General features: G+C 56.6%; 1 protein-coding gene across 4 annotated transcripts in view; it reads right to left on the reverse strand.

Moving 5' to 3' along the window:
• The window catches only part of B3GAT1 (beta-1,3-glucuronyltransferase 1), a 61,117-nt gene that overhangs the window by 11,129 nt on the left and 34,248 nt on the right, over positions 1–15,740 (reverse strand). The window contains exons 2-4 of one of the 4 annotated variants that reach the window (XM_054176097.1): positions 8,829–8,947; positions 8,511–8,657; positions 2,733–3,205 (exon numbers count right to left, since the gene is read on the reverse strand). In XM_054176097.1, coding sequence (XP_054032072.1) covers positions 2,733–3,205; positions 8,511–8,657; positions 8,829–8,832 — 624 coding nt within the window. In that variant the 5' untranslated portion in view covers positions 8,833–8,947. The other 3 variants (XM_054176096.1, XM_054176098.1, XM_054176099.1) reach the window with 3 other exon arrangements.

Genomic DNA, 15,740 nt, shown 5'->3' on the forward strand with positions numbered 1-15,740 from the left:
GGTCCGGCTGAGGGTGCCCTGGTCCGGCTGAGGGTGCCCTGATCCAGCAGAGGATGTCCTTTTCTAGCTGAGGGTGTCTTGATCTCATGGAAGGTGTCCTGATCTAGCTGAGGGTGTCCTGATGCAGTGGAGGAGGTCCTGATCTGCTTCAGGGTGTCCCTGCTTACTGCAGGGGCATTGGCCCAGGTGACCTTTAGAGCTCCCTTCCAACCTGGGCGATTCTGATTCTACAGTGCCCCTGAGCTCAAGAACAAAACTTACAGCTAAGATCCTGGAGCAGCTTCCCAGGCTTGGGCCAAACTGCAGAGCTCATAACTCACCTGTACAAGGGTGAACCTTGTCCAAAGCCACCCAGAAACGCTGGAATGGCATCTCCAGGTGCTTTCCTTGGGTTGGAAAAGCCCTCTAAGATCATTGAGTCCAACCATCATGTCCCAAACCATTAAACCATGTCCCAAAGTGCCATGGCCACACGTTTCCTGAACACCTCCAGGGATGATGACTCCACTACCTCCCTAGAAAGCTTTTTTCCTGCAAGCCAGGGAGTGTGAGCTGCTGCCTCAGGCACAGGAAGGCTCAAAGCATCCACAGAGGGAGGCAGCTCACAGCCTCAGGGACATCCGAGGTGCAGCCTCTCCAGGAGCTCCCAGCAGGCAGGACAGAGCTCTGGAGCTGCTCCTGCTGCTCAGCAGAACCACACTGGATGCTTCTGCTCCTCGCAGAGTCGACAGCAACGGACAGGAGGCACCAGGGGACACTTGAGATGCCCACACTCGGCGAAGCAGAGAGATGCTCCGAGCGCCGCTCCGCCCCCAGCGCCCTGCCCTGCTCTGCTGGCAGCCTCAGCCTCGCGTTCTGCTCTCAGCCCAGTCTCTCAGATCAGGGATCTCCCAGAGCTAATCTCATCACTGCTAATTACTGCAAACGAGAGCAGAAGAGCTCTGGCAGATGCCCTTCTGCATCATCCGGAGGCTAACGGCAGCCCCTGTCCACGGGGAGCCATAGCGACCGCCTCCTGCATCGCACAGCACAGCTCAGTGGCTCCGTCTGACCTTAACTGCAGCTGCGGCTCGGAGAGGAGAGGCCTCTGTGAGCAAAGCACACGAGTGAAGGAAGGAAGCCTTCCTGCTTTATTCATGTGCAGTGTCTGTCTCAAGATGCTGCCAGAGCCGGGCTGGGAGGGGGCTGTGGAAAGCACTCAGTCTGCAGTTGCTTGCAGCTTCAAAAGCTCCTCTGTTCCCGCGGCTATCCAAGCTCAAGTGAGAGCCATCAGTGAAGGGAAAGGGGGCACAGAAAAGCCCTGGTAGGAAGAGTGGGGAAGGAATAATCCTCCTGCTTTATCCCTTGCTGCAAGGGCCCAGCCTCAGGAGAGCAAGGGAGCAAGAGATGTCTGAGGTGGGAGCCAGGAGAGGCACAGTGTGCCTGGCACTAAGACCATTGCAAACCTGCAGACAGGGAGGGGAATCAGGACTTTGTTTAGAGCCCCAGGAGGAGTGGAAGAAACAGGCAAGGTAGGGAAGCACATGGGAACCATCCCCTGTTCAAGACTGCCAGGACAGGCTGAAATTCCACCTGCCACCACAGCTCCTGGAGCCACAAACTTCCAGCCCCAACAGCCTGAGAGGCCATCCCAGCCCTGGTGCTGCAAGAGGAGGAGCTCTGGAGGGGAGTGCTGCACAGGGCTGCTGGCAGAGAGACAGCCCCCCTGGAGCACTGCACTGGGGGCTCCCCTGCTGCTGGGAGGAGAAGCAAGCCCTGACAAAATCACCCTCCTTGGGTGTGCAGCAAGCCAGAGACAGCTGCACAGAGCCTCTCTGAGCGTCCTGTAGGCACTGTGCTGACACCATCCAGTCCTGCCTCTGAAAGCACGCTGCCACCCCAGCTGGGGATCCGAGCAGAGCAGGTGCCAGGCTCTGGGCAGCTACAGAATGTAAGCAGTGGACACTCTGGGGTAGGGAGCCAACAAATAAAACCAGCAAGGATGGAAGAGAAACCCCAGGGGCTCCTCAGACAAGAACAGGAATGAACAGACAAGTGCAGCACAGAGGGGTGGTGGAGAAGAAAGGTGGAGCAGGAACCAGCCAGAAGTCTCCTCCAAGGTGGGGCATGGAAAGAGGATGGCCAAGGTTTCTTTTTGCTGGGCATGGCAGACAGCAGGTGATGTTCCAACGTGAAGAAGGCTGCCCACAGGACAAGGCAGCTCCTCATTAGCCTCCTTCACAGTAAAACTCTCTGCCTCTGGTCACAGGATCAAGTGGGACTCCCAGCACCCAGCTCAGGTTGCCCCTGGCTCTGGGAAATGCAGAGCAGCAGCCAAGCCCCAGAGAAAATCAAAGCCCAGCTGCAGCAGGGCAAGACTGATGGAAAGGTCAGGAGAGGACACACACAGCATAGAAATGGGGACATTCAAACTAGATGTCAGGAGGAAGCCCTTCCCCAGGAGGGTGGTGAGAGCCTGGCACAGGCTGCCCAGGGAGGTGGTGGAAGCCTCCTGCCTGGAGGTGTTTGCAGCCAGGCTGGAGGTGGCTGTGAGCAACCTGCTGCGGTGTGAGGTGTCCCTGCCCATGGCAGGGGGTTGGAGCTGGCTGAGCCTTGAGCTCCCTTCCAGCCCTGACAGTTGTGGGATTCTATGCTCTCACCACACAGCACCTTTTCAACAACCCCAGTGTTGATCTGCCAGCTGGGCAGCCCCCTCCTTCCTCCCCTTCCCCCTGCTCCCAGCAGGCTCTTACCTCCTCGAAGAGCTCCAGGCTGTAGGTGTTATCATCGTCAGCAAAGTAAACGATGCCAGGCTGGCTGTTGTTCTTGTTAAAGGTCTCTCTCAGCCACCTCAGGGCCAGGTTCCTCTGCATGGTGCCCCGGGGGATGCGGGGATCCCTCATGTCCCCCCTCAGCTTGTAGTTGCGGGGGGTCTCCACGTTGAGGTGCGTGTAGTTGAGGCCGGTGTCCCGCAGCAGGCGGGTGATGAGCGGCGTGCGGCGCTGCGAGTCCTCCACCAGGATCCAGTGCAGGTTGGGCACATGCAGCAGGGTGTTGGCCAGCCGGGTCAGCTCCGCCTTCTGCACCGGCCGGCTGTAGGTGGGGGTCACCACGTGGATGGTGGGCAGGGTGTCCGACCAGGGCGGCGGCCGGGTGTAAACGTACTCTGTCCTCACCACCTCCACAATGTCCCTCTCCGACAAGCAGTACTCCTTGGAGTCCAAGCCTGCAGCGAGATCACGCCGGGAGTCACCACCATCATCTGGGCAGGGGCATGAGAGAGAAGAACAAGCTTGGGTGGACTCGGTCCTCCGGCACTTCCCCCCGCCCCCAGAGCGAGCCAGCAGGCTGCTGGCTAACAGCAGGTCACCCTCCTGGGTTCAGAGTCTGCACCAGGTCACCCTCCTGGGTTCAGAGTCTCCACCATCAGCTGGGCAAGTGCGTGAGAGAGAACAAGAAGCTTGGGCAGACTCAGTCCTCCCCTCCCTCCCCCTGCCCAGAGTGAGCCAGCAGGCTGCTGGCTAAGAGCAGGTCACCCTCCTGGATTCAGTCTGCACCAGGTCACCCTCCTGGGTTCAGAGTCTCCACCATCAGCTGGGCAAGGGCGTGAGAGAGAAGAAGAAGCTTGGGCAGACTCAGTCCTCCCCTCCCTCCCCCTGCTCAGAGCGAGCCAGCAGGCTGCTGGCTAACAGCAGGTCACCCTCCTGGATTCAGAGTCTCCACCATCTGGTGGGCAAGGGCATGAGAGAGAACAAGAAGCTTGGGCAGACTCAGTCCTCCCCTCCCTCCCCCTGCCCAGAGTGAGCCAGCAGGCTGCTGGCTAAGAGCAGGTCACCCTCCTGGATTCAGTCTCCACCAGGTCACCCTCCTGGGTTCAGAGTCTCCACCAGGTCACTCTCCTGGGTTCAGAGTCATCAGCATCAGCTGGGCAAGAGCATGAGAGAGAACAAGCTTGGGTGGACTCGGTCCTCCGGCACTTCCCCCCGCCCCCAGAGCGAGCCAGCAGGCTGCTGGCTAACAGCAGGTCACCCTCCTGGGTTCAGAGTCTCCACCATCTGGTGGGCAAGGGCATGAGAGAGAACAAGAAGCTTGGGCAGACTCAGTCCTCCCCTCCCTCCCCCTGCCCAGAGTGAACCAGCAGGCTGCTGGCTAAGAGCAGGTCACCCTCCTGGATTCAGAGTCACGACCATCATCTAGGCAAGGGCATGAGAGAGAAGAACAAACTTGGGTGGACTCAATCCTCTGGCACTTTGCCCCCAAACCCCCATACCAAAGTGAGCCAGCAGGTTGCTGGCTAAGAGCAGGTCACCCTCCTGGGTTCAGAGTCTCCACCAGGTCAGCCTCCTGGGTTCAGAGTCTCCACCATCAGCTGAGCAAGGGCGTGAGGGAGAACAAGAAGCTGGGGTGGAATTGGTCCTCCAGCATCCTCCCCTCCCTCCCCCTGCCCAGAGTGAGCCAGCAGGCTGCTGGCCAAGAGCAGCTCACCCTCCTGGGTTCAGAGGAAAGGAATCAAATTTGGGTGGAGGCTTTCACAAGTAAGTACAGAAGTAAATTAAAGGAATCAGGGACAAACACAGGTGAGAAGAGAAGTTGCTGCTGCTAGAAATCCAGCTCCAAGCCTGGCCTGAGAGCCCAGGGCAATGGCTGCAGCTGAGTGCTTCAGAAAGCACCCAGAAGAGACAGGCTGGGCCAGCAGTTAGATCTAGACAAAGAGAATAGCAACAGGGATCGATGAGCTGTCAATGGGTCCAGAGGAGGCTGTGAGGATGATCAGAGGGCTGGAGAACCTCCTCTCTGCCAATGAGTTTGGGCTGTTCAGCCTGGAGAAGAGAAGGCTCTGGGAAAATCTTACAGCAGGATATCAGGAGCTGAAGGGGACCTACAGGAAGGCTGGAGGGGCACTGTTTAGAAGGGCTTGGGGTGATAGGACAAGAGGCAATGGTTTGAAACTGGGGCAGAGGAGATTGAGGTTGGACATCAGGAGGAAGTTCTGCACAATGAGGGTGGTGAAACACTGGAAGAGGTTGTCCAGAGAGATGGTTGAGGCTCCATCCTTTGATGGAGTTCAGACTTGATGGGGTCACTGAGTAACCTGTCTGCTTGGAGGTGTCCCTGCTGACTACTGGGGGGTTGGACAAGATGACCTTTGAGGCTCCCTTCCAACCTCTCCTATCACCTGATACTAAGGAGAACAGCCCAACTCCCACCTCACTGCAACATCCTCTCAGGGAGCTGCAGAGAGCAATGAGGTCTCCCTCAGCCTCCTCTTCTCCAGGCTGAACCCCCCCAGCTCCCTCAGCTGCTCCTCCCCAGCCCTCTTCTCCAGACCCTTCCCCAGCTTCCTTGCCACAGCAGAGCAGCACCACACAGAGCTCTCTGTGAGCAGAGGACCCTGGAATGAACTCAGAAATAAATCTGCAAACTGCACTGGACACAGAGACAAATATCATTAGCCAGGATGGGGCTCAAGACAGTTTGCAGAGCCCTGCAGGCTGGCCCCTCAGCTGTGAAGCCTGGCACATGCCAGGGCTGCTGCTCCGTGCCCACTGGTGTGGGGATGCACACCTCCTCTTCAGCACCTCCTCCCAAAGCAGCTCAGAAAGGCAAGAACCAAATATCAGGAAGAATTTCTTCCCAGCAAGGGTTCTCAGGCACTGGAACAGGCTGCCCAGGGAGGTGGTGGAGTCCCCAGCACCTCTGAAGAGCAGCTGAGGGAACTGGGGGTGTTTAGTGTGGAGAAGAGGAGGCTGAGGGAGACCTCCTTGCTCTCTGCAGCTCCCTGCAAGGAGGATGGAGCCAGGTGGGCACTGGGCTCTTCTCACTAGTGTGAGGTGATAGAAGGAGAGGAAATGGCCTGAAATTGTGCCAGGGGAGGGTTTAGATTGGAGATGAGGAACAACTTCTTTGCTGCAAGAGTGGTCAGAGATTGGCACAGGCTGCCCAGGGAGGTGGTGGAGTCCCCATGCCTGGAGGTGTTCAAGAAACCCTGTGGCCATGGCAATGTAGGACTCTGGGACATGGTTTAATGGCCATGGTGGCGCTGAGGGTTGTGGTTCAGTGGCAGTGGCTTAGCAGCAGAGCTGGGGTTGGGAGCTCTGGGGGAGTGGTTTGGCTTCATGGTCTCAAAGGTCTCCTCCAACCTCAACAGCTCTATGATTCTGTGTCTTCTGGGCTGTAAGATGCAATATATAGAACACCATCATTGGAGGTGTTTAGGAGGAGGCTTGATGGGGTGCTTGGTTGCATGGTTTAGTTGATTAGATGGTGCTGGGTGATAGGTTGGACTTGATGATCTCAAAGGTCTCTTCCAACCTGGTCTGGCCTGGTCTGGTCTGGTCTGGTCTATTCTATTCTATTCTATTCTATTCTATTCTATTCTATTCTATTCCTATTCTATTCTATTCTATTCTATTCTATTCTATTCTATTCTATTCTATTCTATTCTATTCTATTCTATTCTATTCCCATTCCATTCCATTCCATTCCATTCCATTCCATGAGGCAAGTCCTGTGGCCTTTGGGAGCAGCTACTGGAAGCCAGGAAGGAACCCAGTGGCATCTCAAATGCCATCCATGTGAAGCTCTTCACAATGAGGCTGGTGAGACAGGCTGTGCCAGAGAGGTGGTGGAGGCTTCATTCCTGGGGCTGCTCCAGGTCAGGCTTGATGTGGACCTGAGCAACTTGCCCTAGTCAGAAATGTCCCTGCTGACTGCAGGGGGGTTGGACAAGATGACCTTTGAGGGTCCCTCCAACCTGATGCACTTTGAGATTCAGTTTCTCCCAAGAGCTCTCAGGCTGGGCTCTATCACCACTCATTTTCCACTGGGACTTACAGAAGCAGAGGCAGAGGAATTGTCTTAGCAAGGTCATCAGTAAGTTCAGGACCCAGTCAGAGCAGAGCACTCTCTGTGCTTGACTTCAGTGTCTGTGGCCATTCCCAAAGAAGAGCTCCCAGTTGTGAGGGCAGTGAGTCAAACTGGTGCAGAGTGTGTTCCTAGCAGGCTTTCAAGCCCTGTTTCCCAGCCCAGTAGAGCACTCAGCCTCCAAGCTGCTGCCCAGCTGCCAGAGGGGGTCACAGCCACTCTGCCCTTCAGAACTGCCCACAGCAGTCACTGTCATGGGGAAAGGTAGAGCTGCTTGGGGCAGACTCTGAGCTTTGGGCAACTCAAAGTGCAGATCAGATTGTTCAGCAAAAGGATAAGCACTTGTGTGAGCACTGAAATGAACAGTACAGAATAGAACAGAATAAACCAGGTTGGAGGAGACCTTCAAGAGCATCAAGTCCAACCTCTCACCCAGCACCATCTGATCAACTAAACCATGGCACCAAGCACCCCATCCAGTCTCCTTCTAAACACCTCCAGGGATGGTGACTCCACCACCTCCCTGGGCAGCACATTCCAATGGCCAATCTCTCTGTGGGAAGAATTTCTTCCTAACATCCATCCTGAACCTCCCCTGGCACAGCTGGAGACTGTGTCCTCTTGTTCTGCTGCTGGGTGCCTGGGAGAAGAGACCAACCCCCACCTGGCTACAACCTCCCTTCAGGGAGTTGCAGAGAGCAATGAGGTCTCCCCTGAGCCTCCTCTTCTGCAGGCTAAGCAACCCCAGCTCCCTCAGCCTCTCCTCACAGGGCTGTGCTCCAGACCCCTCCCCAGCTTTGTTGCCCTTCTCTGGACACCTTCCAGCAACTCAACATCTTTCCTAACCTGAGGGGCCCAGCACTGGACACAGGACTCAAGGACACAGGACTCAAGGAGAGAGACTCTCCCAGAGGAGGGGAAATGAGTTGACCTCTTTCCACAGACAAGCCTCCCTAGCTGCCCCGATGCTCAGCAGAAGGGTAGGACCAGGAACAAAGGCAGAAGCAGGCAGTGTGGCTTCTTCCAGCCCTCAAGAGCCCTCACAGCCCTTGGATGGCACTGCTGTGCCAAGAGCAGGATAAAACTGAGGAGCCTTCTGGCCAGGGATGATCCCTCAGAACTTCCTGCATCCCTCTGACCTGGGCCAGGGCTCCATGAAGTGTTTGGTGTGGCTCCACCAAACAATCAGGTGAGATGCTGGCTCTTGCCTTCCCCTCAGAGTACAAGAGCCCCAGTTTGCTGCTCTCTTGAGGGCACTTAAAACCTGCTCTCTGCCTCCTGTCTCCCAGAGAAGCTGTCTCAAGGGGCAGCTTTGTTTCATCTGCCCTCAATTCAGGTCGGCCGGGCTTGTGTGCAGAACGCTGCGAGGGCCGGCAGGAAGGAACTCCCTCTCCCCTGGATCATCAGGGGACAAAGGCAAACGTCAGTGTGCTGGATCTAGGCCATAAAGAGCTCTCCAAGTGCAGGAAGCACATCCCAGGGCTTGGAGTTTGGCGTCTCTGAAGAGCTGCTCCTGCAGCCGAAGCGGGAAGGCTACTGCCGGGCTGGGGGCTGAGATGAGCATGGCTGCCGTGGAGGAATGAAATGAGAGAGGAGATGAGGGCGAGGGGGAGGTGGAGGAGTGGGGGATGCAGAGACTTGGCATGGGCTGGTTTGATTTCTCTCACCCTTGTGCACTGCAAGCAGCGGAGCAATGGTGCTCTGGTGCCAGACGGTGATTAGCAGCGTCCAGGGCAGAACTATCAGCACGATAGCCAGGATGTCTCGTCTCTTCGGCATCTCCAAGACTGACTGGACCCACAGCTCCTCATTACCTGACAGTGAGAACCCCAGAGACAGAACAGCAGAGCACATGGAGAACAGAAATAAATGGGCAAGAAGGAGCAAGGACAGAGAGAGAGAGAGAGAGAGAGAGGGCACGCGAGAGGCGCAGAGAGCAGCGAAGGCGACACGACTCGTGGGTCTTACCAGGGCTTACAACCCACCCATTGCAGAAGCAGGTTTGCAGGGGCCTCGGCTGCTGAGACCAGGAGCAGGAGGGCACTTCTACAGGACACTGCTGGGGCTGCCAGCAGGAGCCTCAGGGACTCGTTTGGAAGGAAACCTGCAACACAGAGCAAAGGTGAATAGGCACAGAGCAGTACGAGGGAGGAGCTGCCTGAGGTTCGCAGCAGGGTGCCCTGGCGGCCAAGGAGGCCAGCGGGATCCTGGGGTGCCTTAAGAAGAGTGAGTGCAGCAGATCCAGAGAGGTTCTCCTCCCCCTCTGCTCTGCCCTGCTGAGACCTCATCTTGAGGACTGTGTTCAGTTCTGGGCTCCCCAGTTCAGGAGGGACAGGGATCTGCTGGGGAGGGTCCAGCAGAGGGCTGTGAGGATGCTGAAGGGACTGCAGCACTGCCTGGGGAGGAGAGGCTGAGGGACCTGGGGCTGCTCAGGCTAGAGAGAAGACTTAGAGGGCATTTAATAATTGTCTATCAATAGCTGAGGGCTGGGGGTCAGGAGGGAGGGGTCAGGGACAGGCTCTGCTCAGCTGCACCCTGGGATAGGACGAGGAGCAATGGATGGAAACTGCAGCCCAGGAGGTTCCACCTCAACACAAGGAGGAACTTCTGCACTGTAAAGGTCCCAGAGCCCTGGAGCAGGCTGCCAGAGAGGTTGTGGAGTCTCCCTCTCTGGAGACTTTCAAGGCCTGTCTGGATGTGTTCCTGAGTGACCTGAGCTAGATTGTATGGTCCTGCAGGGGGTTTGGGCTGGATGATCTTTGGAGGTCCCTTCCAACCCCTGACCTCCTGTGGTTCTGTGAACCCAAGCTCCTGGCCAGGTTCCTTTCCCCTGTCTCAGAGGTGCTGCAGCTGGAGCCTATTAAGCTGCCACAATGGCTTAGTTTTGCTTCTGTGTGAGCACATACAAGATTTAAGCAGGCTGTATTTTATCCCAGTCTCTTGGCAAGCAAAGTACATCACTTAGCAGGGCCAGGCAGGCTGGGCAGTTTGCAAACACGAGCAGCAGTTTAGTGCCACTGCTCCCCTGTGGGGGATGTGTTACCTGCTGCTAAAAGGGCTGCATTGCAGGCAAGGGAGAGCCCAGGGAGTGCTGCAGCAGAAGGCAGGGAAAAGCACTGACCTGACCCCACACACACCCTGCACAGCCCCTGGCTGGTCAGGCAGTGCCACTGCAGTGCCCTGGAGCTGTCAGATTCCCCTCCTGAAAGCAGAGGGGAGCTTCTCAAGCCTGGCCTCTTGATGTGATGCTACCTTGCAAATGTTTTCCCCAAGACCCCTGGAGTTTGTTGGGGTTTTTTTCTTGGTTGCATAGAATCCTAGCATCACAAAATCACAAAACAGTGGAGTCCTAGAACCATAGAATTGGGGTTGGAAGAGGCCTTTGAGGTCATCAAGCCCAGCCACTCACCCAGAGCTCACCACCTCACCACTGCTGCTAAGCCACTGCCACTAAACCACATCCCTCAGCATCATGTCCTGGCATCCTCAAACACCTCCAGGGATGGGGATTCCACCACCTCCCTGGGCAGCCTGTTCCCAGGGATGGGGATTCCACCACCTCCCTGGGCAGCCTGTTCCCAGGGATGGGGATTCCACCACCTCCCTGGGCAGCCTGTTCCCAGGGATGGGGACTCCACCACCTCCCTGGGCAGCCTGTTCCCAGGGATGGGGACTCCACCACCTCCCTGGGCATCCTGTTCCCAGGGATGGGGATTCCACCACCTCCCTGGGCAGCCTGTTCCCAGGGATGGGGATTCCACCACCTCCCTGGGCATCCTGTTCCCAGGGATGGGGATTCCACCACCTCCCTGGCCAGCCTGTTCCCAGGGATGGGGATTCCACCACCTCCCTGGGCAGCCTGTTCCCATGTCTGGGAACCCTTGTTGGGAAGAAAGTTGTCCTGATACCCAACCTGACCCTCCCCTGGCACAACTTGAGGCTGTTTCCTCTTGTCCTGAGAGAAGAGACCAACTCCTGTCAGGGAGTTGTGGAGGGCAATGAGGGCTCTGAGCAACCTGATCTAGTGTGAGGTGTCCTGGCCCACGGCAGGGGAGTTGGAACTAGGTGATCCTTGAGGTCCCTTCCAACCCTGACAATTCTATGAGTCTCCCTTCAGAGACTCCATGACTCCATGGGGCAGTCTTGGAGAGATCCAAGTTCAAAGGGAGATCCAAGTTCAAAGGGAGATCCAAGTTCAAAGGGAGGTTCAGGCTGGATGTTAGGAAGAAGTTCTTCCCAGCAAGAGAGATTGGCCACTGGGATGTGCTGCCCAGGGAGGTGGTGGAGTCCCCATCCCTGGAGGTGTTTAGGAAGAGCCTGGATGAGGCACTTGGTGCCATGGTTTAGTTGCTCAGATGGTGCTGGGTGAGAGGTTGGACTTGATGATCTCAAAGGTCTTTTCCAACCTGGTTAATTCTATTCTAAATCCCTGATTAGCCCAGTTTGAATTATCTGAATTTCCCTTGGCCATGCCTTGCCCACTGGGCACAAAGCCCAGTGAAGACCTGAAGCTTCAGGAACCAGCTGGGTTGTCCTTTCTAAGTGCAACCCCCTCAAGCTGCTGGGCAGAGCCTGCTTCTTCCAAGCTGGCAGTTCAAGCACAGAGGGATTCATTGGCCAGGGAAAGTAGGGGTAGGGAAAACACAGAATAGACCAGGTTGGAGTAGACCTTCAAGATCATCAAGTCCAACCTCTCACCCAACACCATCTGCTCAACTCAACCATGGCACCAAGTGCCTCATCCAACACCTCCAGTGGTGGGGACTCCACCACCTCCCTGGGCAGCACATCCCAATGGCCAGTCTCTATTTCTATGAAGAATTTCTTCCTAACATCCAGCCTGAACCTCCCCTGGCACAGCTTGAGACTGTGTCCTCTTGTCCTGGTGTTGTAGTGTCAGGATGAAGGGTGAAGGCTTTGAGCTGGGAGAGGGGAGATTGAGACTGGAGATGAGGAAGAAATTCTTTCCAGTGAGGCTGGGCAGACACTGGCACAGGTTGCCCAGGGAGGCTGTGGCTGTCCCCTCCCTGGAGGTGTTCAAGGCCAGGCTGGATGAGGCCCTGAGCAAGCTGAGCTGGTGGGAGGTGTCCCTGCCCATGGCAGGGGGGTTGGATCTATATCATCTTTAAGGTCCCTTCCAACCCATTCTATCAATCTCTGAATCTGGCACCTCCCACACAGAAGCCTGTGCCAGAGGTCATGGGGTGCCAGCACCTATGGAGCTGAGACCCATCCTCCCCAGGTGCACCCAGCCTTCTCCAGCACCATGCACCAAGCCAAGGTGAAGATCCTCCTCAGAGGATGCAACCAGCAGATTTAGGACCCCCAAAAGCACAGAAGGAGGCTGTGGTGGATCAGGGCAAGCTGCAGCTAGTGAGGGTGTTGAGAGGGAGCTCAGCTTCTGGAAAGGCCTCCAGGGGAAACAACAAACCTCCAAACTGGCCACCAAAGCCTTCTGGTTCTGTGGAAAGCAGAGCTTCCTGCAGCCAACTTTGGGCAGCCACCAGGATAAAAGTTTGTCACATCCCCAGGATGTGCTCTGTGCAGCTGGACACACTGCAGACCCCCCCCAGGAAGCATCTCCCAGCAAGGTGGATCTGTCCCTGTGATTTTCAGGACTGGAGAAAGCAGCCTCAGCCAGACAAAATAAATCAGGGAGGAGGAGGAGGAGGAGGAGGAGGAATTATTCCAGCAAGCATCAGCCTTCTGCTGCATCCCTGCCCAGCTCTGAGAGCCAGAGAAATCCTGCTGGCCCAGCACTGCCAAAACACACACAGTGCCCTCAGGAAAGAGCATCTGGCCTCATCCTTGCTGTCCCTGCAGTTGCTGTCACTGCCTGAATAGAGGACACTGGGCACTGGCACCCTCTGATTCCTCTAACAAAGCCTGAACAAGTCTCTTGAGCATCCCTGGAGGGCAGAGCTGTGAGGGGACAGCTCTGAAGAGGCTGAACACCTTGCCTGGTCAAGTGCCCTCCCTGCCAGTGTACCAAGGGAGGGACTCTGCCACTGGAGCTGGGGGGTGGAAGGAAATGAGAGGCTAAAAGAGCCACTGGGAGTCAATTCACAGCATCTGGCAAGCTGCCACAGTGGGCTGGCAAGCATCAAATGCCCCATTTGTCAAGGGCAGCTTCCTCCAAACCCAGGGCTCTTACCTTAAAGAAGCCTTGTCCCTGCCTCCTGCCCATCCAGCCTCCAACTCTCAGCATCCTCCCACAAGCACAGGCTGACCCTGGGCTTCCTCTGATGGAGAATGGGCACCCTGGGGCTGGGTGCTGCTCTGCTCCCCATCCCCTCAGCACTGGGGCCACTGAGCAGGCTCCAATGATTTGTGCATTGGTCTCTTCAGCATCGATTCCTTTTAATTGGCTGCAGAGCATCCAGCAGCTCCCAGGCCACTCGTCTGTCACTGTGGTGCTCCAGCTGCTGAGGGCCAGCACAGCCCTCTGCTGCCCCAGCAGAGAGAGCTGTCAGCTTGGCTTTGCTGCTCTGACAGCAGAGAGCAGCCAGGGACTGGACGGAGCTCTCCCCATGGGAAGCTTCCTCCCCGTGCCCTCCTGGGGCTGGCTGAGTGCTGAGCTCCTTTGGCACCCTGGGCAGCAGATGTGGATCCCATACCCTGCGTGCAGTGGCTGCAATTGATGTTCCCTCACCCTTCCAGCCTGCTCCTCTGGCCCAAAGGGACATGACCCCAGTATGGATCCGTGGCACAGATGGTGATGGGTTGCTGGGGCAGGCAGTGGAGCCACAGAGCACAGCCTGAGCCCCAGCTGCTGACCCCGAGCTGCCTGGCAGCACCCAGGGTGGGCCATGTACTCTGCTCTGCAGCAAAGACCTTGGCTGGCTGTTAATTCCTGGAGCCATCTGCTTTTTATTGATGACCCTGAGAAGCTTGACTGAAGGACAGCTGAAGAATTCACCAGGGGCTGCTGTGAGCACAGTGAAACCCAGCTCTAGATGAAGCATTTCAAGCGTGCTCCCTCGCAACGTGCTAATGCAGCTGAGGGCCTCAGTGCAGGCTGGCACCAGCTCCCAGGGGGACAAAGCCACTCTCCCACCTCACCAGCACAGCATCACAGGCTCACAGGATGGCAGGGGTTGGAAGAGACCTCCAAAGATCATCCAGTCCAACCCCCCTGCCAGAGCAGGAGCACAGAATCCAGCCCAGGTCACACAGAACACATCCAGGCAGGGCTGGGAAGGCTCCAGGGAAGGAGACTCCACAACCTCTCTGGGCAGCCTGCTCCAGGCCTCTGGGAGCCTCCCAGTGAGGAAGTTCTTCCTCCTGCTGAGCTACAACCTCCTGGGCTGCAGTTTTCATCCCTTGCTCCTTATCCTATCCCAGGGCACAGTGAGCAGAGCCTGGCCCTGTGCCCTCCCTCCTGACCCCCAGCCCTCAGCTCTTGAGAGACATTGATCAGATCCCTCTCAGCCTTCTCCTCTCCAGACTGAACAGCCCCAGGGCTCTCAGCCTCTCCTCCCCAGGCAGTGCTGCAGTCCCTTCAGCATCCTTGGAGCCCTCCCTTAGACTCCCTCCAGCAGCTCCCTGTCCCTCCTGAGCTGGGGAGCCCAGAGCTGGATGCAATCCTCACATGTTAAAAGCTGCCAGAGGTGAAATCCATTTCCTCCTGCCAACAACAGCAGCTGGGAGCACACAGTCACTGTGATTTTACACTGCTGGTGAGAGAAGTTGACAGAGAAGTTCACACTGCTGGAGAGAGGCAGCTTCACAGCCCAAGACATTGGGCTTGCCCTGCCTCCAAACCATCACCTGCTGCCAAAGCTGGGGGATGGGCTTTGGTGCTGTGCATGGCCAAAAAGGAGCCTAGGGAATGATGCTTCTCTTCAAAGCATTCACTCTAGCCCTGCCCTGCCACAGCACCACTCTCCCTTTCCCACTGACAGCCACCCAGGGAGGTGCTGGAGTCACCACCCCTGGAGGTATTTGAAGCAATCATAGATTCACAGAATGGGTTGAGCTGGAAGGGGCCTTGAAGATGATTCAGTTCTTGTCCCCCCTGCCATGGGCAGGGACACCTCCCACCAGCACAGCTTGCTCAAAGCCTCATCCAGCCTGGCCTTGAACACCTCCAGGCAGGGGACAGCCACAGCCTCCCTGGGCAACCTGTGCAGGGTCTCCCCAGCCTCACTCTCAACAATCTCTTCCTCATCTCCAGTCTCAATCCCCTCTCTCCCAGCTCAAAGCCATTGTTCCTCCTCCTGGCACTCCCAGCCCTTGTCCAAAGTCCCTCCCCAGCTCTCCTGGAGCCCCTTCAGGTCCTGGAAGGCTGCTCTGAGGTCTCCCTGGAGCCTTCTCTTCTCCAGCCTGAACAGCCCCAACTCTCCCAGCCTATCCCCATAGGTTCTTCAGCCCTCTGTTCAGCTTTGTGGCCTCCTCAGGACCCCTCCCACAGCCTGTGCCCTCCTTGTGCTGGGGGCAGCGGAACTGGAGGCAGTGCTGCAGGTGCTGAGACACTCTGTGGGCCACAACTTATGTCCCAAGTAGTCTGCTGGCACTGGAAAGAATCTCTTCCCAATCTCCACTCCAACATGCAGAGCAAACTCCCTTCCCCACCACAGTCAGGACTCTTCCTTTCCCCTTCCAGTTTTACCAACTCAAAATACCCAAACCATCACACTCAAATGCCAGCAGTTTGGGGGTTAAAATGCTTTGTCTGGCAGAGGCTGGAAAGGTTTTCTTTAGGGAGCTTAGGAAGAGCCTGGATGAGGCACTGGGTGCCAAGGTTTAGTTGATCAGATGGTGCTGGGTGATAGATTGGACTCAATGATCTCAAAGGTCTTTTCCAACCTGGTTAGTTCTATTCTATTCTATTCTATTCTATCCTATCCTATCCTATCCAAGCCCTGTGAGGGGAGGCTGAGGGAGCTGGGGTTGCT

This window comes from Dryobates pubescens, chromosome 34 (assembly GCF_014839835.1).
Source record: "Dryobates pubescens isolate bDryPub1 chromosome 34, bDryPub1.pri, whole genome shotgun sequence".
NCBI lineage: Eukaryota > Metazoa > Chordata > Aves > Piciformes > Picidae > Dryobates > Dryobates pubescens.